The 19,968-nt window shown below is 46.6% G+C and overlaps 1 protein-coding gene across 1 annotated transcript; it reads right to left on the bottom strand.

Moving 5' to 3' along the window:
- Positions 1-6,865: 6,865 nt before the first annotated feature.
- ZNF7 (zinc finger protein 7) lies at positions 6,866-14,169 on the bottom strand. Its single transcript, XM_006830790.1, has 3 exons — positions 14,022-14,169; positions 12,078-12,194; positions 6,866-8,676 (listed from the first exon to the last, which is right to left on the bottom strand). The coding sequence occupies exons 1-3, from the start codon at positions 14,053-14,055 to the stop codon at positions 6,866-6,868; spliced, it is 1,962 nt and encodes a 653-aa protein (XP_006830853.1). The 5' UTR covers positions 14,056-14,169.
- Between the last annotated feature and the right edge of the window lie 5,799 nt (positions 14,170-19,968).

The following is a 19,968-nucleotide window of genomic DNA, read 5'->3' on the forward strand; positions in this document are numbered from 1 at the left end:
CCGTAAAGATTTACACCCTTGGAAACCCTGTACAGGGTCGCTATGGGTCGGACCCGACTCGATGGCACTTAACAACAACAACAACAACAACAACATATCCCTAGGTGTGAAGCAACAGTGTCAGTCTGGCTGATCTAGCAAGCTCATAAATCCTTTATTCCTGAAGATGGAGCTCTTTGAGCATTTCTCACAGTGCTAGAAGCCAAGGGAGAAAAAGGCACAAAGATTTGAAAGGAAAAGGCAAACTGGTTATTCACAAACAACCCAATATAACACACACACACAAGACTACTAGAACACAGACATAAAGGCATGGATGGGGACATGGAGAGAAGGAGGAGCTGAGGACTCTAGCTTCATGGGAAGAGAGGGACTGAGAGCTGGCAGCCAGGAGGCTGACTTACAGAGTGTGCCCTTTGGATTGCCAAAAGAACATACAAATCTGTGTTGGAAGAAGTACAATCAGAATGTTCCTTAAGCCAGAATGATGAGAGTCCATCTCTCATACTTGGTACATGTCATCAGGGGGACCAGTCTCTGGAGAAGGACATCATGCGAGGTAAAGTGGAGGGTCAGTGAAAAAGAGGAAATCCCTAAAGAGATGGACTGACATAGTGGCAGCAGCCGTGGACTCCAGCATGATGATTATGGGAACGGAGCAGGACCGGACAGACAGCCTTTTGTTCTGCTGTGCATGAGTTGGAACGGACTCAACACACTTAACAATAGCAACAACCCAAGTTCTGTGGCAATGGCTAGCAATTATTGCGGCCAACTGCTGGGCTTAGCATCCCCAGGCACGTGCTTTAAAGACAGACGTACTCACATGAACGTGACTGCTCCCAAACTATACCTGACCCTATCCAAACCCTTAAACTCCCCTAGTACATGTGCCAACACAGGCAAGCACAAATTTAAATCTGACATGAACGTATATGTCTCTGAAGTCATAGCTGCCTTAGGTCTGCCACATAGGGTAGTTGAAGCTGTGATTTTGCAGTACCACTGCCCAATGTGATTGACCTGGATTCCTTGGGGTTCCATGTAGAAATGGACTCCAAAGTGTCTCCCCACTAGGGATGGGACACATTTTGACCCAGATATTATTGCCCTTGTAATTACTGGCACTAGACGTTCTGGTGGCACAAGGATTAAGTATTTGGTCGTTAACCGAAAGGCAGGTGGTTTGAACCTACCAGAGTTTCCGTGAAAGAAAGGTCTGGAAATCTACTTTTCCATAGAGATAAAGCCTAGACAATCCTATGGAGCAGTTCTACATGCAGGGGCACCAGGAGTCAGAATCTATTCAACAGCATCAACAATTATGAGCAGTGACCCTAAAGAGCCGGCCTTAGACTATATCCTGGCTGTGGGAAACAAGACCGACTTGTCCACTGGTCTTGGTCACAGCTGGTGTCTCAGACCCAGGAGTAGGGTTGGAATAGTTCAGTGTTGTTGAGTCGGTTCTGACTCACAACGACCCTGTAGGGGGTTTCCAAGAACTGACTGGTGGGTTTGAACCACAAACCTTGCTTTTAGTACTCCAATGCTTATCCTGAAGCACCACACCAAGACTCCTGGGAATAGTTGTTTACCCATGGGTTTCTGAAGAACAGCTGGTGGGTTTGAACCGCTGACCTTGCAGTCTAGTGCTTATCCTACAGCACCATACCAGTACTCCTTGGGAATAGCATTGTTGTTAAGTGCCAATGAGTCAGAAGTGACTTATAGCGACCCTGTATTGGGTTTCCAAGGAGCAGCTGGTAGCTTTGAACTGATGACCTTGCAGTTATCAGTCCTGTGCTTATCCTATAGCACCACACCAGGATTTCATTAAATGCTGTGCTCCATAAATGGGATGGATTTGGTCCCAGCTCCTCAGAGTCACCAGATTAACTAGTGTTCCATAGAGGGCAGACTATAGTGAAAATCTGAGTTAACCCGCGTGTGCCAGGCTGAGGGGTAAGCTGCCGGGAGAGGCAGTATGCCACAGACCCAGACATGTGTGGATGTTCTTACTGCTCTTCACCTGGGCCATCTCTCAAGTTGTGATGAAGCAATGTCTCTCCACTCGCTGATATCCTCACTGTGTGCACAGCATCCGGGGACTCAGTGAATGCAAGAGGAATGGATATGACCACACACACACTGTATCACAGCTTCTGATGCCAACAATCTAGTATTCTCTGCTACATCCATTAGTATGTTAGCATGTAGAAGGGTGAAACTTACACACTTCTTGACAGTTCATTTTTTAGAGTTCTGAGGTCATTTGTTTTGTAGCAGTAAACAATGCATGTCCTAACCTCTGGGTGGTATCTTCTGCATCAACCCTCGATGGGTCACCTAATTTATATGGTTCAAGTCTTCAAGTTGGGGCATGGCTGGGAACCCTGGTTTGGAAGGTCTTGTGACTCTGGGCTTGCTTGCTGGAGGTGTGGGTGAGGATGGACAGGGAGCGGGATGTGAGAGTCTGCATGTGTTCAAGCTAGTAGTTAGCCTGTGCCAGGCACAGAGGTAGACTGTTTAATCCTTTTAACAACCTTTAAAGATGTCTATTTGTAGATAAGGAATTTCAGGAGGGTGAATGATGTTTCAGGGTCACACTGTACTTTCTTGGTCCCAGGTGTGACTTTAAAGATCTTTGTCATGACACCAGGGCTCTGGTAGCGTAGTGGTTACAAATCGGGCTGCTAACCTCAGGGTCAGCAGTTCGAAACTACCAGCTGTTCCACGGGAGAAAGATGAGGCTTTCTGCTCCCGTAAGGATTTGCAGCCTCGGAAACCCTGTACAGGGTCACTGTGGGTCAGAACCGACTCCACGGCACACAACAAGAAGCACAAAATCTGTGCTCTATGAATGACACACTGACAATGGGTATCCCAACACTCGTGTGTCGGTTTGTGACACTGTGGGGACTTGCGTGTTGCTGTAAGGCTGGAAGCTATGCCACTGGTATTTTGAATGGTGCCATGGTCACCCACGGTGGAGATTTCAGCTGAGCTTCCAGACTAAACTAGACAAGGAACAAGGAAAGGTGGCCTACTGCTCCTTCTAGATGTTTCGTCATGGAAACCCTTGTCAACAGCAGCAGAGCACTATCATAGAGCACCAACAGACTGAACATGGGACACTATAAATGGTGGTGTTGTTAGGGGCTGTCACCTTATGCACTATGGCACTAAACACGGCTTGGTCTGGCACCAGTCTCACAATTGTTGCTATGCTTGAGGCCACTGCTGCAATCAGTGTGCTACTCCACCTCACTGGGGATCTTCCTCTTTTCTGCAGACCCTCCAAGATAACCCTCAAGCAGGAAGGTATTCAGAATATGACTGGGGAAGAACCGGCTCCTCAAAAGTAGACTTGACCGTGAAATAAAGCTTTCAAGACCTTCTTCAGTTAATGGGGCACAACTCAAAATGAGCAGAAACCGTAGCAAATAGTCATTAATAATTGGAACATGGAAGGTATGAAGGACGAACTTAGGAAAACTGGAGGCTATCAAAAATGCAATGGAACTCATAAACATCAATATCCTAGGTATTAGTGACATGAAATGGACTGACTGGCCATTTTGAATCTGACAATCACATGGTTTACTATGCTGAGAATGAATGACAAATGGAACAGGAATGGTGTCACATTCATCATCAAAAAGAACATTACAAGATCTATCTTGAAGTATATTGCTGTCTGTGATGGGATACTAGCCATACCAAGGCAGACCAGTTAATACCACTATTCAAATTTACATACCAACCACTAAAGCCAGTGATGATGAAATTGATGAATTCTACCAGTTTCTTCAATCTGTAATTGATCAGACAGGCAATCCAAGATGTATTGGTAATTAATGGTGATTCGAATGCGGAAGTTGGAAACAAAGAGGAAGGATAAGTAGTTGAAAAATATAACCTTGGTGATAGAAATGATGCTGGAGACTGTATGATAAAATTTTGCAAAACCAGTGAATTCTTCAGTACAGATACCTTCTTAAAACAACATAAAAGACTACACACATAGGCCTCACTATGTGTGCTGATGACCAGGGGGCAGGCTTGCAGGGTATATACCCTTTGGTTGGTTGATAATGCATGGAGGGGATTGTAACCATGGCAATGAAACGATACACGACAGGGTGAATGTAAAGCCAATGTTCTCCCATGTAAACTATCAGATAATTCACAATAAAACATAAAAAAATAAAATAAAATGCATGTCAGAAGAGACTCTGAAACTTGTTTTCCAGCAGAGATGCTAAAGCAAAAGGAAGACATGAGGAGGTAAAAGAGCTGAACAGAACTTTTCAAAGGGAAGTTTAAGAAGACAAAGTCAAATATTTTAATGAAATGTGCAAAGATCTGGAGTTAGAAAACCAAAAGGGATTATAACACGCTTAGCATTTCTCAAGCCGAGGGAACTGAAAAAAATAAATTCAAACCTCAACTTGCAAAATTGAAAGATTCTATGGGCAAAATATTTAGTTATGCAGAAAATACCAAAAGATAGAAGGAATACACAATTAATGTACCAAAAAGAAGTGGTCAGTGTTCAATCATTTCAAGAGGTAACAAACACATGATCAAGAATCAATGATACTGAAGGAAGAAATCCAAGGTGCACTGAAGGCACTGGGAAAAGACAAGGGTCTGGGAACTGACGGAACAAATGAAATCGTTCAACAAACAGGTGTAGCATTGCAGACACTCACTCATCTAGGCCAAGAAATTTGGAAGCCAACTGATTGGAAGAGTTCATGTTTGTGCCCATTTCAAAGAGATGACTCAATGGAATGCAGAAATCATTGAACAATTATCATTAATATCAGATGCAAGTTAAAATTCTGCTAAAAATTATTTAAAAACAGCTGCAACAGTACAATAACAGGGAACTGTCAGAGGTTCAAGCCAGATTCAGACGAGGATGTGGCATGAGGGATTGCTGGCATTAGACGGATCTTTGCTGAAAGCAGAGACTACCAGAAAGATGTTTACCTGTGCTTTATTGACTATGCAAAGGCTTTCGACTCTGGATTATGATAAACTTTGGACAACATTGCAGACACTGAGTATTCCAGACACTTCATTGTGCTCCTGAGAAACCTGTATGTAGACCACCAGTCATTCGAGCAGAGCAAGGAGAAACTAACTGATTTTAAATCAGGAAAGGTGTACGCTAGGGCTGTATTCTTTCACCATACATTTGTATGCTGAGCAAATAATCTGAAAGGCTGGATTATATAAAGAATGTGGTATCAGGATTGGAGGAAAACTCACCAACAACCTGCAATATGCATATGATACAATCTTGCCTGCTAGAAGCGAAGATATCTTAAAATACTAACTGATGTGGATCGACGAACACAGCCTTTGTCACGCGTTGCACCTCAATGCAAAAACAAAACTCCTCACCATTGGAACAACAAACAGCAATATAAGTGGTGAAAAGACTGAAGTCGTCAATGACTTCATTTTGCTTGGAGCAACTGTCAACACAATGACATCAGCAGTCAAGAAATCAAATGAGGTATTGCATTAGGAAAATCTGCTACACAAGACCTCTTTAAAGTGTTGAAGAGCAAAGATGTCAGCTTGAGGACTAAGGTGTGCCTGACCCAAGCCATAGTATTTTCAATAGTCTGACATGCATGTGAAAGTTATAAAATAAATAGGGAAGACCATAGAAGAATTAATGCATTTGAGTTATGGTGTTGGAGAATATTAAAAGTACCATTTGTTATGTGCTGTAGAGTCAATTCCTACCCATAGTGACCCTGTATAGGGTTTTTAAAGAGCAGCTGGTGAGCTTGAACCACCAACCTTGCAGTTCAAATGACTTTGCAGTCTGACTTTTTAGCCCACAGCGCCACACCAGGACTCCAAAAGTACCAAAAACTGCCATAAAAACATACAGATCTGGTTTGGCAGTACAACCAGAATGCTCCTTAGAAGCCAGGATGACCAGACTTCATCTCTCATACGTTGAACATATTATCAGAAAAGGCCAGTCCTTGGAGAAGGACATCATGCTTGGTAACATGGAGTAGCAGGGAAACGTGGGAGACAGCCTATGAGATGGACTGGCAGTGTTACCAATTGTGAGTTTGACACAGGACCGGGCAGTGTTTCATTCTGTTGTGTGGAGGGTCACTGAGAGTCAGAACTGAGTCAATGACAATGAACAACACTCTGCCAGCCCAAACCTACATCTGGAAAGGAAGAAGCTGGATCACAGGGCTGCTCCACTGTGTGGTGAGTTTTAGAGGAGTTAAGTGAAGATGTTAGGAGGATATGGGGATTCTAGGATTCCTGGTGTGGGACTGTGGGTTAATGCGCTGGACTGCAAAGCTGTCTGAATAGCAAGGTTAGGGGTTCAAGCTCACCAGCCGCTCCTTGGAAATCCTATATAGGATCACTATGGGTTGGAATTGACTCGATGGCACGTAACAACAACATGCAGGATTCTTCGGGACTTTGTCTAATGAACTAATACATTTCTTACTACATAAATCATTTTGAGTAATTGATCCTTAAGGGAAAATGCTTAGAGTAACTTTTTTTTAATTACTCAGTTTGACAGAGCTCAAGTGGTATTTCTGACACAACTTTCTTCTACTCAGGGACCCAGAATCATTTGAACTCAAAACTCTACAATTGTTCACCTGGAATGTGAGAGACACAGATTTTATTTAAAGGAATAAGATCAAACATACCAACAAAAAACATTTTGTATGAATTTGGGTGGTTTTTTTTTTTTTTTGAGAACAATTAAGTCTCCTAACATTCTAAAATTTTGCCGGCATAAATGATCCCGTATAAAATAATTGACTAAGTCGCTGTACTATTCACATTTCTAAACAGCCTAGCCCATATGACTTTTTTGATGGTGAGTAAGCCTCGAGCTCCGATTAAAAGCTTTCCCACACTCATTGCACTTGTAAGGTTTCTCTCCAGTGTGGATTCTCTGGTGTATAATTAGGTGTGAACGCCACCTGAATATTTTCTCACATTCACTACATTTATGTAACTTCTTTATAGTATTAACCTTTTTACGACTCACCAAGTTTGAGCCTTCCAGGGTATTTCCATATTCATAATACCACTGGGCTCTTGTGTGAATTCTCTGGTGTTCAATAAGATAGGAACTACGACTAAACGCTTTCCCACATTCACTACATTCATAAGGCTTCACTCCAGCATGAATTATCTGGTGTTGGAAAAGGGTTGAATTTTGACTGAAGGCTTTCCCACATTCACTACACTTGTAGGGTCTCTCTCCAGTGTGAATCCTCTGATGGATTGTAAGCTGTGTGCTCACACTAAAGGCTTTTCCACATTCAAGACATTCATAGGGTTTCTCTCCCTTATGGATTCTCTGGTGGCAAATAAGACTTGAGCTCTGACTAAAGGCTTTGCCACAGTCATTACATGCATAAGGTTTCTCTCCAGTGTGAATCCTTTGATGTTGGGTAAGGTGTGAGCCCTGGACAAAGCCCTTCCCACACTCATCACATTTAAATGGCTTTTCTCCAGTGTGAGTTCTCTGGTGGCGTATAAGCCTTGAGCTACAACCAAAGGCTTTTGTGCATTTGTTACATTTATAAGGTTTCTCTCCAGTGTGAATTAACTGATGCTGATTAAGGCGAGAGGTCCATCTAAAAGCTTTCCCACATTCATCACATTTAAATGGTTTTTCCACAGTGTGAATTCTTTGATGTGGCACAAGGCTTGGACTATCTGAGGTTCTTGAGATTTGAGATTTTTCCCCAGTGTGTATTCTCTGATGTTGAGCTAGAGTTGAGCTCTGGCTGAATGCCTTCCCACATTCCTTACACATGTAAGGCCTTTCTCCAGTGTGAATCCTCTGGTGTCTGATCAGCTGGGATTGCTGACAGAAGGCTTTCCCACACTCATGACAACCATAGGGCCTCTCTCCTGTATGAATTCTCTGATGGTGGATGAGGCTTGAACTCTGACCAAAGGCTTTTCCACAATCCTCACACCTATAGGGTTTCTCTCCAGTGTGAATTCTTTGATGCTGAATAAGTTTAGAGCTCAGACGGAAGGCTTTTCCACATTCAGTACATTTAAATGGTTTTTCTCCGGTGTGGATTCTCTGATGCTGATTAAGCTGTGAACACAACCTGAAGACTTTCCCACATTCCTCACATTCATATGGTTTCTCTCCTTGGCAAGTACTTTGACATTTCCCCTGTAAATGATGAGTTAATTTCTTTTGGCACTCCTGACACTTGTTAGGTTTTTTTTCCATATTTACTTTCCAACACTGAGCAATGTCTGAAATGGATCTAAAGTTTCTGCCACACCCATCACATCTTTCTGCTGCATCTTTGGCAGTATCTCTCTGGTTCCCATTAGGGTTACAGTCCAAGCTGCCATCGTCCCCCACTTTGTTATGCCCCTTGGAGTTCTCCTGGGTGAAGGTCTTCTTGAGCATCACAGAGTCTGTGCTGAAACAGTTTTTTATTTCTGTCAGCCTAGGAGGACTGCTCTGATTACTCTCTAGCCAGACCTCAGAACCAGAAGTGTCTGCAAAGCCAGGATTTGGAGGAAAATCCTGTAGAGGGATTCTGATCCTCATTCCATGTAATTCTGATCTTAGAATATCCATTTCCTCACAAGCCTGCTCATTATCAGTCCTAAGAGTAGAATCTGAAATAAACAAAATAAATATGCTCCTTAGTCCCTGTGCTCTAAGGAAGGGGGGTAGTTTTGTCACTGTGGGAACTGAGTCCCATCCCAGGCAGGCTGCCTTGAACACGGTGTGGCCCACTACGAAACACTAACACCTTTGACAGTTTAAGAATGTACTTTCAGTCCCACTTTGTGCTTTACTGACCTCTCTATTCAACAGCTCTGGTAACGTAGTGGTTACGAATCGGGCTGCGAACCTAAGGTCAGCGGTTCGAAACTACCAGCCTCTCCGCGGGAGAAAGATGAGGCTTTCTACTCCTGTAAAGGTTTACACCCTCGGAAACCCTGTACAGGGTCGCTATGGGTCGGAACCGACTCGACGGCACTTAACAACAACAACAACTATTCAACAGCAATTGTGTGCTAGGCCGACTACTAAAAGGTGCACATCCTAAGAGAAGAGTATGGTAGCAAAGAATTCATCCTACAGTGACTGGTAGGAAGAGCAATCCAGAAAGAGGGAAAAGTGAGAACAAAGTAAGTCTGAAAAGGGTGGAGAGTTTCCTAAGAGGAAAGATTATGCTAAGAAGGTCAGAGGCTCCATGTGCCCAAGGAAATGGGATATGTCAGAGGGAGTGGGAGAGTGAGGGGAAAAAAGGGTGTTCCAGAACTGTGAATGCAAGGACTGGATAGACACAAGAAGTGAGCCCAAATGACGTTACATACAACTTCCTCTGAACAACTTACCCCAGCTGCTCACTAAAGTGGGGTTCTCTGAGCAGGACCCCAGACCTTAGCCCTTGGTTCCCTCTCTCGCTGCTCCCAAGAGCTACTTCCTCCCAATTTGTACCTGACTGTAGCCTTTGCTAGCCTGCATCTCAGTTTCCCAGCAGCCATGCCCAGCAGCCCACACTGACTTCCTCTGCCTTCCTGAATCCTTCCCTTTGGACTCTCAAGGTCAGCTTCCTTCTTATTCTGCAACCTCTCAGACCATGTTTACTGAAGTCAGACACATCTGTGCTGCCCATGGTTATAACCAACAATCTGTTTCTGTTCTCATGGACCACAGCTCACTCCAAATCAGCAAAGTCTGGCTCTCAAGTTTCTGATGATTTGCAGTCTGTCTCTTGGTCCTAGACTGTCTCTTTGTGAGGAAGGAGGTTAACATTTACTGAATATCTTTTATATACAAGGAAAAGTGCCTGAGGAGTCTCGATGAATCTTCACAATAATCTAATAAAGTCAGTAGCAGTATTTTCATTCCACAGATAAGGAGACTGTGGCTCAGAGAGATAAAACAGCTACTGATAGAATGAGGACTAGAGCCCAGTTAAGTCTAGCCGTCACACACATACTTCCAACCTCACTGTGCAGCAGGGATACAGCAGGGGCCATTAGACACAGAGGGCAGTCTCCAAGCCTTGTCCTCCCACTTCTTTTTCCTCATAATCACATAACCTCGGAAAACCCGTTGCTTGCAAGAGTAGCAAACACTGCGTGAGGGTTGCTTAATCCACATCCAGTGCCTTTCTCCCTTGCATCCTCTGTTGTAGAGAAAATAGAACTCTGAGACTTGCTGGCAGCTGGGGGTGAACACAGGATACGCACTGCTTCCCCTCTGTCCCCTTTTTTCAGAAGGATGAAAACCACACGTTAAGGAGGGAGGGGGATACACAGAGGAGACTGGGGGTGCTGCTAAGCCCTAAGGCAGCCCAGACCCTCCCGCCTCACGTGAGAAATAAAACCGCCATGTGTTAAGCCACAAGCCCATTTCAGCTACTCTGGACTATCTCCCTCTGGTTTCCTGTTACCGTGCCTGCAAACAGCTTGTGCTGCGTTTACAAAGTCTCACGTCTAAGGAAATGTAGCTTGTTTCCTTCCCTGACAATCTTTGGTTGTTGTCACCCTCCCAGGGCCTCAACAACACCAAAACTTTGGGACTTGAGCTCCCCTGACCACTGAACCTATCAGACTAGACTGGTGGTCGGTCCACCAGCAGTCACCTTCTGTGATGTCGACAAGGGTTAGGGAGGGGACAGACAGAGCACGTGCACCTGGGCCTCACCTTCGGCAAGTGCTGGCGGTCCCCTATTCCAAGTGACTGTTAGGTTTCTTCTCGACATGCTCTGGGGTTACGTTAGGGAACATCTTCCTCCAAAATGTCTGACTCCTGCCCTGAGCTTCCACTTGCAGGTGCAAACACTGGGCAAGAGTGACCCCTCTGGGTCTCTGCTGAAGTGATGATGATGTTTTTGTTATCACTATATCACCACAATGGCCATCTAGTGCTTAACCCTGAACTACATAGACTGGCCAACTATCGATGGCGTCTCTGCCTTGGTGCCCTCTCTAAAACTTCCCACAACTTGATAATGCTGAATGGGAGCTGGTTTCAACTGGGTCACCCTGCACCTCCCCCCCCCCCCCCACCAGGGAGGATGAGAAAAGTCTGAACAGAAGGACAGAGAAGGGGTGACAGGGGTTGCGTGGACGGGGGCTCCTGACCCTCCTTCCTACACACCAGACCTGCCCTTCAGGGGTTGATGGCAGTGCCACAGTAACCATGAGGTGAGGACAGCCCACAACACCCACAGGGCGTGTGTGACAAGATCCTAGGCAGAAGCATGGGCCTGCTTTGAGCCTGCAGCCTGGGAATGTAGTCCACACTTTCCACAGTTCTGGAGGTCCTCCTGCAGGGTTAGCCCTGCTGTTTACAGCAGTGACCATGGAGACAGCCCAGCAGTAGGGAGGGGATTTCTGCATTGCCCCAACAGCCTGGTGGGAGCGAACGCGGTGAAGCAGTTAGTAGCCTGGAATCACAGAGGCCAGGTCACCCACAGAGACTGGGTCACCCACAGAGGCCGGGTCACCCACAGAGGCCGGGTCACCCACAGAGGCCAGGTCACCCACAGAGGCCGGGTCACCCACAGAGACTGGGTCATCCAGGGTTGGAGGAGCCACTGGTGGAGGTGGGGGGGAGCACTGTTTATTACAGAGAGTCTAATTTTAAAGACTGGCATGTTTTGCTTGGCACACTTGTACTTTTAACTAGAACATTAGTAAAATGAGAAACGGAACAAAACATGATTTTAAAACCAAACTTTAAAAAACTTTGTCACAACACACAGGTGTTTTGTGTTCTTGCTTTTCCATGAATCCCAGTCTCTCCTAAGGAAGTCCTCCCCGCCCCCCTTTCCACCGGGACAGTTTCTATCTTGGATGGTGGTCCCAGGTGTCCCAGCAGGGGGTCCACAGGTAGTCAGGGTTAGCCACCAGGGCTGGCCTCATCCACCCTGCACATCCTAAGGCAGGTTTCTGAGCTTCTCCTCACCCTCCTTCCCAGAGCTACAGCAGGCTCTGGGTGGTTGGGGAGCGTCTGGGGACCAGAGAGTGGGGATGCCTCAGAGCCTGAGCCTCACCTGTCGGGGAGGTCCTTGGCAGCTCTCTGTTCTCCAATCCCTTCAGGTCCAGTACCCATGGCTCCTGCCCCTGCTCCAGGCGGGAGATCAGCTCAGGCTTGAAGACCAGGACTCCTGCTGGGGTGGGCAGAGAAGCTTGTTTGTGTGGGTGGTCTGACATAATGTGCAGACTTCCTGCTGGCTTCTAGAGGTGGAGGAGTGAGGGGCAAAGACAGACTCTCTGAGGGGGCACAGGGATACATAGGACACTCCTGAGGCCCGACTGTCAGGGACACCCACACTCCATGTGCAGCAGGGCCACTCTCCCCACTGGTCCCTGTCACCGAAGAGCCCCCAGGGCCTTGGAGGAGAGGGAAGAGCTGCTAGGCATGCTGTCTGCACCTTTCTCAGCAGGACTCAGCTGTCCCCTCAGTGCAGGGAGCCAGACAAAGCTCACAGGACAAGCAGTCACAAAACAAACCAAAGAAGCCACCTTTAAATCAGAGGGTGCTGGCCCCTCCCACCCTGCTTCCCCCTCCAAAAGGACGGTGCTGGGCACTGTGGGCTCCTACCAGCACCTTGCTCTTGGTACCACCCCAGTACCTGCACATCCATTACTGCCAAATGGCATATGGACTGGCATCCCACCCAGGAGAAGTTGACCAAGACCTCAGTAAGTAAGTTTCTCCCAGAAGCCTGCTGTAGGGCGAAGTGGGGTAGGCACAGACCCCAAAGGTCTACAGGCAACAAGCTACAGCTATCAGATGTGGTCCGAATGCCACACACAACCAAAAGTGCATTCTTTTTTAAACGTACAAGGAGCATTTACAGAAAAAGCCCTCTCTTAGGCCATAAGGGAATCTTGGTAAGTTCTAAAGAATCACAAATTGTGTGCCTCGCCAAACAGCAATTATATTAGAAATGAAGAAGGTAACCGAAAAATTTCTACTGAAATAGATCTTCAGGCATTTCTTCAAAGGTGTCTCTGGGTTGGTTCAAGTCAGCTCCCTTTCTGGTTAGTAATGGACTTTTATGCATTTGTGCCCCCCAGGGCCCAGGACCCAGCTAAAGCAGGACTTAAGAGAAGGAACTTTGGGTTTTTTATAAAGCCTGGCAGCACAACAAGTAAGCACTTAGATTCTAACCAAAAGATGGACGGTTCAAACCCACCCAGAAGTCCGGGAGAGGAAGATTTGCTGCTCTTTCTTCAGCAATGATTACAGCCAGAAAACTTCTACGTTACCTAATGGCGTTGCTATGAGTCTGAACCAACTCGACAGCACCTAACAATGACAGCTATAAACAAGAATGCAAAAACACACATGGGATAAAACTTAAATGCAAGAAGTTGAGAGCAAATCCACAGAAATAACAAGGAATGAAATACTACAGATGGGGTATCAGTCAACAAAGTGGAAAACAGAAACACATAAGAAGAAGAAGAATTGGTGGGCAGACATCCAGGAAATAATAAGAGATTTTGTGTGGAAACCAATCAAGGTCAACATAGTAAACACACGCAAAAACAAAACACTATAACTACAAACAACAGAATCAAAACAAACGGAAAAATATTACGGACATACTACCAAAAGGCTTGAAAATGTAAATGAAATGGACCAAGTTTTATAAAAACTAGAAATGACAAAATGACTAGAGGAAGTTTAAAAGTTCCAATTGCCCATTAAGCATCAACGAAATGGAAATGCTAGTCCAAGACCTCTCTTCTCCCAAAGCCAAGACCCAGACAGTTTTACAGGTGAGTTCTACCAAAACCCTGAAAGTACAAGTATTCCAGCTCCAGGTTCATCACTCCTGCCCTATAGGCTGCTAACACAAAGACATAAACCCTCATGGGCCCAAGGTCCATTACTCCTGAGGGGTTAAGTGTGAAGCCCCTAAACAGTAGCTGGGGCAAGTTGGGCACGGATGGCATTGTGGAGGGAGTCCCAGGTGCAGCCTCACCGAGTCCAGCCACACTGCTGTGGTTCTCCAGCATCACCTCCCGGTAGAGAGCTCTCTGGCCGGGGTCTAGACACTGCCACTCTTCCCTCGAGAAGTGCACCGCCACATCGCCAAACGTCACTGCCTCCTGAAAGCACACATACCAGTGCCCCAGGGAGACCTGGGTGTCTGCCCACCCTGGCACCACCTCATGGCCTGTCTCTGGCAGGTGCACCATGGGCTTGTGTGGGTAGCCCCTGTGGTCCTAAAACCGGGGAGGGGCCCAGACCAAGGCCATGTCATATACCCTCCCCACTCAGAGCCTCCATTGGGCCTGGGCCTGGGCAGGAGCTTATGCACTGTCTTGATGGTACGAGCAAAAGGGGCATGCCTGGGTGAAGACCAAGGAGGCACTGGGCTCAGGGGGGCAGGGTAGGAGTGCAGCATGGGGGAGGGAGGAGGGGAGTGGAGCAAGCAGGAACACAGACCCATTGGGGTTCCTACCATGAGGCTCGGTGAGCATCCAAGTGTTCTGGCCAAGAGCTCTGTGGGCAGGAGAACAGTGGTCAAGGCATTAGCAATCCCCCACTTTCTGGCTAATGGAGGGCAGGGCGGGGTATGCATTCTCTGTTCCTTTACTTTCCACCCAGTTGCTATCTGGCAGGAATGGGGTTGGGCCATAGAACTCAAGTGAGTATCTGTCCTCCAAACACCCCACCTCACCCCCTAATAAAAAAAAGCTCCATTCATTCTCGTTTATGTGTGTGAAAGAACCTTCCCAAACATGTAATGATCACTCCCACGATCGGATGCTCAACTGAGCAAAGCAGGTATAGAAGTGAACCTAGAGAAAAAGATTCCGACTCCACGGAGCGCAGTTTAGGTGAGGGAAGAACTGAATGACCACACAAACGCAAAATCAAAGTCCTGACGGTACTAAAACACAAGGACTTCTGAAGAAGGAAGGAGACCTATACTGTGTACAAGAGTGAACCAGGCACTCGGAGCAGCAGGAAGGAACGAGTGAGTAGCCAAGGGAAGCAGAGATTGGAGGCTGAAGTGGACAGGAGTCAGAACGATGGACGGTGGGGGGGGAGCAGGGTTGGACACAGAAAGTCCAGCAAGGAGATGCAAGTGGACACAAGTCTGAGTTCCAGAAACCCGGCTCCAGGCCATCAAATGACCCCAGACTGTGATCTGATGTCGATTGTGCACCGTAATTGAGCCAAGACCCAGACGCCTGCCCCTGGAAGACTGTCATGAGAATGAGAGCGCTATGGGTTCAGAATGTGGTTTGTAGATACAGCAAGGCTGGCTCAGGTCGCAGTGCCCACTGTCGGGAGGGTCCCCAGTCAAAGCCTGGTCAAGAAGAGTGCAGCTACCAGACTAGTCCTGGGTCCCCTGTGGAAAGGGAGCGCCCAGAGCAGCAGCCAGGATTCTAAGAACCAAGAATTGGAGGACAGAGAGCCTACCCTGACCATGGCACCGCCCTGTTTTTGGTGCGGGGGAAGGAGCGGGCCATAGGAACGGGTGCTCTGCAGGCAGGATGCTTCCGAAGCCGACGGAAACCTGGAGCGGAGGCCGCGGCTGGCGCTCGCCTGGCTCAGGGCCCCGTGGAGCAGCGGGACCCGGCCTACGATTCCTCAGCCGACTAGGACTGAGACAGCTGCTGCTCAAGCACTTTCCCCGCCAGGTACACATTGCCGGTCCAGGAAGCCCGCCGACCCATGCTTGCCCCGGGACAAGCTTGAGGGAGGCCAGAGGCAGGAAAGCTGGGAGCTCAGCCCGAAGAGCCGGAGGCGAAAGGACGCAAGGCCCTGCTGCGGTACGGCCAGAGGGTGGGAAGTGCCGACGGCTCCCACCCGGCCGTCACACCCGCCGCGCAGACTCACCCTCCCAAAGGACTGCCCGCGGCTAGCGAGCGCGACGCCGCCGGAAATGGGGCCTCGGGCGTTTGCCCCCCGCCTTGCCCCCACGGACTTCCGGGCTCTCTAGGCGGCGTGGAGGCTCTTCCATCTCGGTGGTTCTTTAACTCGACCGTAGGGAACCTAGGAAGGGGCGGGTCAGAGATCCGGTGGGCGGGGCCAGAGTCAGGGTAGGCCGAGAGTTGCCAGTCGCGCGGTTTTGGTCAGAAGTCAGCCGGCAAGCAGGATGCTCATTTGGGTTTGGTTCTCAAAGACAGTCTGTCAGGTTGTCCAAGTCAGAATGTGGACACGCACCAGGACTGGGATTGCAGGGACCCTCCCGCCGAGGTCCTGATCCCTCAGCAAAGGGCGCACGGAGAGGGAGGAGCAGGTGTTGGGGACATAAAAGCCTTAGACGTGCATCTTTGTGTATATGGGCGAGTATTTCTGTAGGAGAGGTTTCTAGTTGTGAAACTAGTGGTTCTGAGGACGTGTCCAGTAAAAAGGATGTACCAGTGCACACTGTCCTTAATGCCACACGAGTGTGCCCCTAGTTTTGCCAGCACTTGAAATGACTGATCTTTGCAAAACAGTCTCCACATTTGTTTATTGGTGGTTTCATTAGAATGGCCGCTCACGCCAGCGTAGTTGAGTAAGCTTTGCTTCACATCCTTTTAGCCGCGTGTAACTTATTAGCCTTTTTTATTTTTAGAAAAGGTTCATTTCATATTTGAGATACCAGCTTTCTGTCTCATGTATTGCAAGTATTTTCTTCCAGTTAGGTATTAATTTTGTTTTCCCATTTGCTAATTGGATTTCTCAGGCATAGATAACATTGTGTGGTTTTCCTAGATTTGAGATCACTTATGAGCGAAAGTAACAGGTGAAAAATAGTAAGTTGTGGATTTACTTCCAAAAAACCAGCCATTTGAAAACCCTGTGAGCACAGTTGGACTCTGACACACAGTGGGAAATCTGGAGTGCAGTTTGCAACCCCTCAAGTGCTGTACAAACTAAAAGGGTTACTGTCGAGTTTTATTGCATGAAGAAGGGAAACTAGTCTCAGAGTAGACTGACTTTATTATCCAAAGTTTATAAAGATGATAGATACTGTGAACCAAGGTCAGACAGAGTTGGGGGCATCTGTACTCACCAAGTGACTTTCTATCAACAAGAAACACCTGAGTACACTTTGTCTTTAGAAATGGTGATTATGCTGAGAAGTCCCTTGTGCAAACTTCAATTTAGGGCCTCTTACCAAAAAACCCAGTGGAGTCCTGGTGTGGTGCTGTGGGTTAATGCGCCAGACTGCAAAGCCGTTTGAACTGCAAGGTCGGTGGTTCAAGCTCACCAGTTGCTCCTTGGAAACCCTATACAGGGTTGCTATTGGTCGGAATTGACTTGACGGCACTTGACAACAACAACAAAAATCCCCAAGGAGCTCTGGTAGCGTAGTGGTTACGAATCGGGCTACGAACCTCAGGGTCAGCAGTTCAAAACTACCAGCTGTTCCCTGGGAGAAAGATGATGCTTTCTGCTCCCGTAAAGATTTACAGCCTCGGAAACCCTATGCAGGGTCGCTATGAGTCGGAACCAACTTCCCGACACATAACTACGACAACAACAACAAAAAACCCTAACCCACTGGCATCATCTAGTCAATTCTGACACATAGCTACCATATATAGGGTTTCCTAAGGATGATTTTTTTTTTAAATAAGAAGTAAGGAATTAGGATTAGGTTTATAGTTAGGTCCAGGCCAGCTCATTGTGTAATGGTTAGGACTATGGTTAACCATAAGCTTAACAGTACATGAAACCCTAGACTGAGCCATAAACCTAACTCCTTACTCCTAAAAAAAAAGGTTAGATTAGAGTTACTGTTGCACCACTTGTCTGTAAGTCTGTCACATTGTGGTCATTTGTGAGTTGCTGTGATGCTGGAAGCTAGGCCACAGATATTTTAAGTCCCAGCAGGGTCATCATGGTGGCCAGGTTTCAGCGGAGCTTCCAGACTAAGACAGAGCAGGAAGAAGGAGATGTGGACCACTTCTGAAGAGTTAGCCAATGAAAACCGAATGAATAGCATCAGAACAATGTATGATATAGTGCTGGAGATAAGCCCCTCAAGTTGGAAGTCACTCAAGATATGATTGGAGAAGTAGAGTTGACCATAATAACGGATGGAGCAAAGCTTTTGGGACCTTCATTTGCTGATTAGGCACAATTCAAAATGAGAAGAAACATCTGTAAACATCCATTAGTAATTGAAACACGCAAAGTGCGAAGGGTGAATCTAGGAAAATTGAAAAGTCATCAAAAGTAATATGGAGCGCATAAAGATCAATGTGCTAGGCATTAATGAGTTGAAATGGACAGGTATTGGCCATCTTGAATAGAACAGTAATGTGGTTTACTACTCCTGGGAATGACAAATTCAAGAGGAATGGTGCTGCATTCCTTGTCAGAAAGAGCATTTCAAGGTCTACCTTGAAGTACAATTACGGCTGTGGTAGGCTAAGATCCATATGCTACAAGGAAGACCAAGGAGCTCTGGTAGCATAGTGGTTACAAGTCAGGCTGGTACCACAGGCCAGCAGTTCGAAGTTACCAGCTGTTCCACGGGAGAAAGATAAGGCCTTCTGCTTCTGCAAAGATTTACAGCTTCAGCAACCCTATGTAGGGTTGCTATGAGTTGGAACTGACACCATGGCACACCACCACTACTACACAATGTTGTTGTTGTTGTTGTTGTTAAGTGCCGTTGAGTCGGGTCCGACCCATAGCGACCCTGTACAGGGTTTCCGAGGGTGTAAATCTTTACGGGAGTAGAAAGCCTCATCTTTCTCCCGCGGAGCAGCTGGTAGTTTCGAACCGCTGACCTTAAGGTTCGCAGCCCGATTCGTAACCACTACGCTACCAGAGCACCAGTTAATATGACTATTTTTCAAATTTACACACCAACTACTAAGGCTAATGATTATGATACTGAAGAATTCAACCAACTTCTTAGTCTGATATTGATCAAACAGGCCACCTAGGTGCACTGCAACTTCCTAGGCAAGATGGCAGAGTAGGCAGATGTGCTGAACACAGTACAACAAAAGCATGAGAGACCAAGTGAAATAGATATAGAAATAGATGTGATGCTGGAACCCTGCATTTCAGAGGACGGGACAGAGAGGTGGACTGAGAGCTGACTGAAGAGGAAGCTGAACTGGAGCAGCAAGAGGGAAGAAAAATGAACGGTCTGTAGGCTGGCCTGGAGCGGCTTGGCCACAGAACAGAGCTGGAGGGTGGCTACAAGGAGTAGGTGGTTTTCCCTTGTTCCACGCCCTCTTGGTAGCTGGGGGCGTGGCCAGTCCCCTTCCTCACCAGCCCACCCTTCCTGTGTGCTGCCTCTGCTTTACTTGGGGTCACCCCTGCTTCTGAAGGCGCCTGCGTCCACACTGAACTATGCCACACCAACAACAAACAGGGAACTGTGTTCACACTTTCAGTCAGTATCACACCCACCAGGAGACCCAAGGTGAGAATACAGCAACATACAATCATCAATTAAATATAAATATAATTATGCCACCATAGCGTTTCAGAGAAAACAGACAATTTCAGTTTATACAAAGAAACAAGACAATGTCTGAAACAAGTGACCAACATAACACAGTCAGAAAATGTAATACCGGAAATGATGTCAGAACTACTTGATAAGGAATTTTTTTTTTTTTAACTTTTTATTGTGAATTGAGTGAAGGTTTACAGATAAGGTCATAAGTTTTATATTCAACAAATCATACACTTTGCTTGTCTCAATGATTGCAATCCCCTTCACACAACAACAGTTACCCTGCTTCCGGCCTGTGGCTCCTATTTCCACTTTACCCACATTCCCATCCCATCGCAACTGTCTCCTTAGGTAAATGTTGCCCTTTTTATTTATTTATTATTTAAGGTTTTTATTGTGGATTGAGTGAAACTTCACAGGGCATATCATTAGTTTTACATTCAACAAATCATACACCTTGTTTCATTACAATGATCAAAATCCCCTCCATATACCCACT

Source organism: Chrysochloris asiatica, unplaced genomic scaffold, assembly GCF_000296735.1.
Source record: "Chrysochloris asiatica unplaced genomic scaffold, ChrAsi1.0 scaffold00001, whole genome shotgun sequence".
In the NCBI taxonomy this organism is placed as follows: Eukaryota; Metazoa; Chordata; class Mammalia; order Afrosoricida; family Chrysochloridae; genus Chrysochloris; species Chrysochloris asiatica.

What these genes read in the sequence shown, in the direction of transcription:
- ZNF7 (XM_006830790.1), bottom strand. Translation starts at nt 14,055, where the DNA reads ATGCTGGAGAACCACAGCAGTGTGGCTGGACTCG. An exon ending in CAGCAGTGTGGCTGGACTCG is followed by an intron (nt 12,195 to 14,021) that starts GTGAGGCTGCAC and finishes TGCCCACCCCAG; the next exon opens with CAGGAGTCCTGGTCTTCAAG. An exon ending in GCCAAGGACCTCCCCGACAG is followed by an intron (nt 8,677 to 12,077) that starts GTGAGGCTCAGG and finishes TGTTTATTTCAG; the next exon opens with ATTCTACTCTTAGGACTGAT.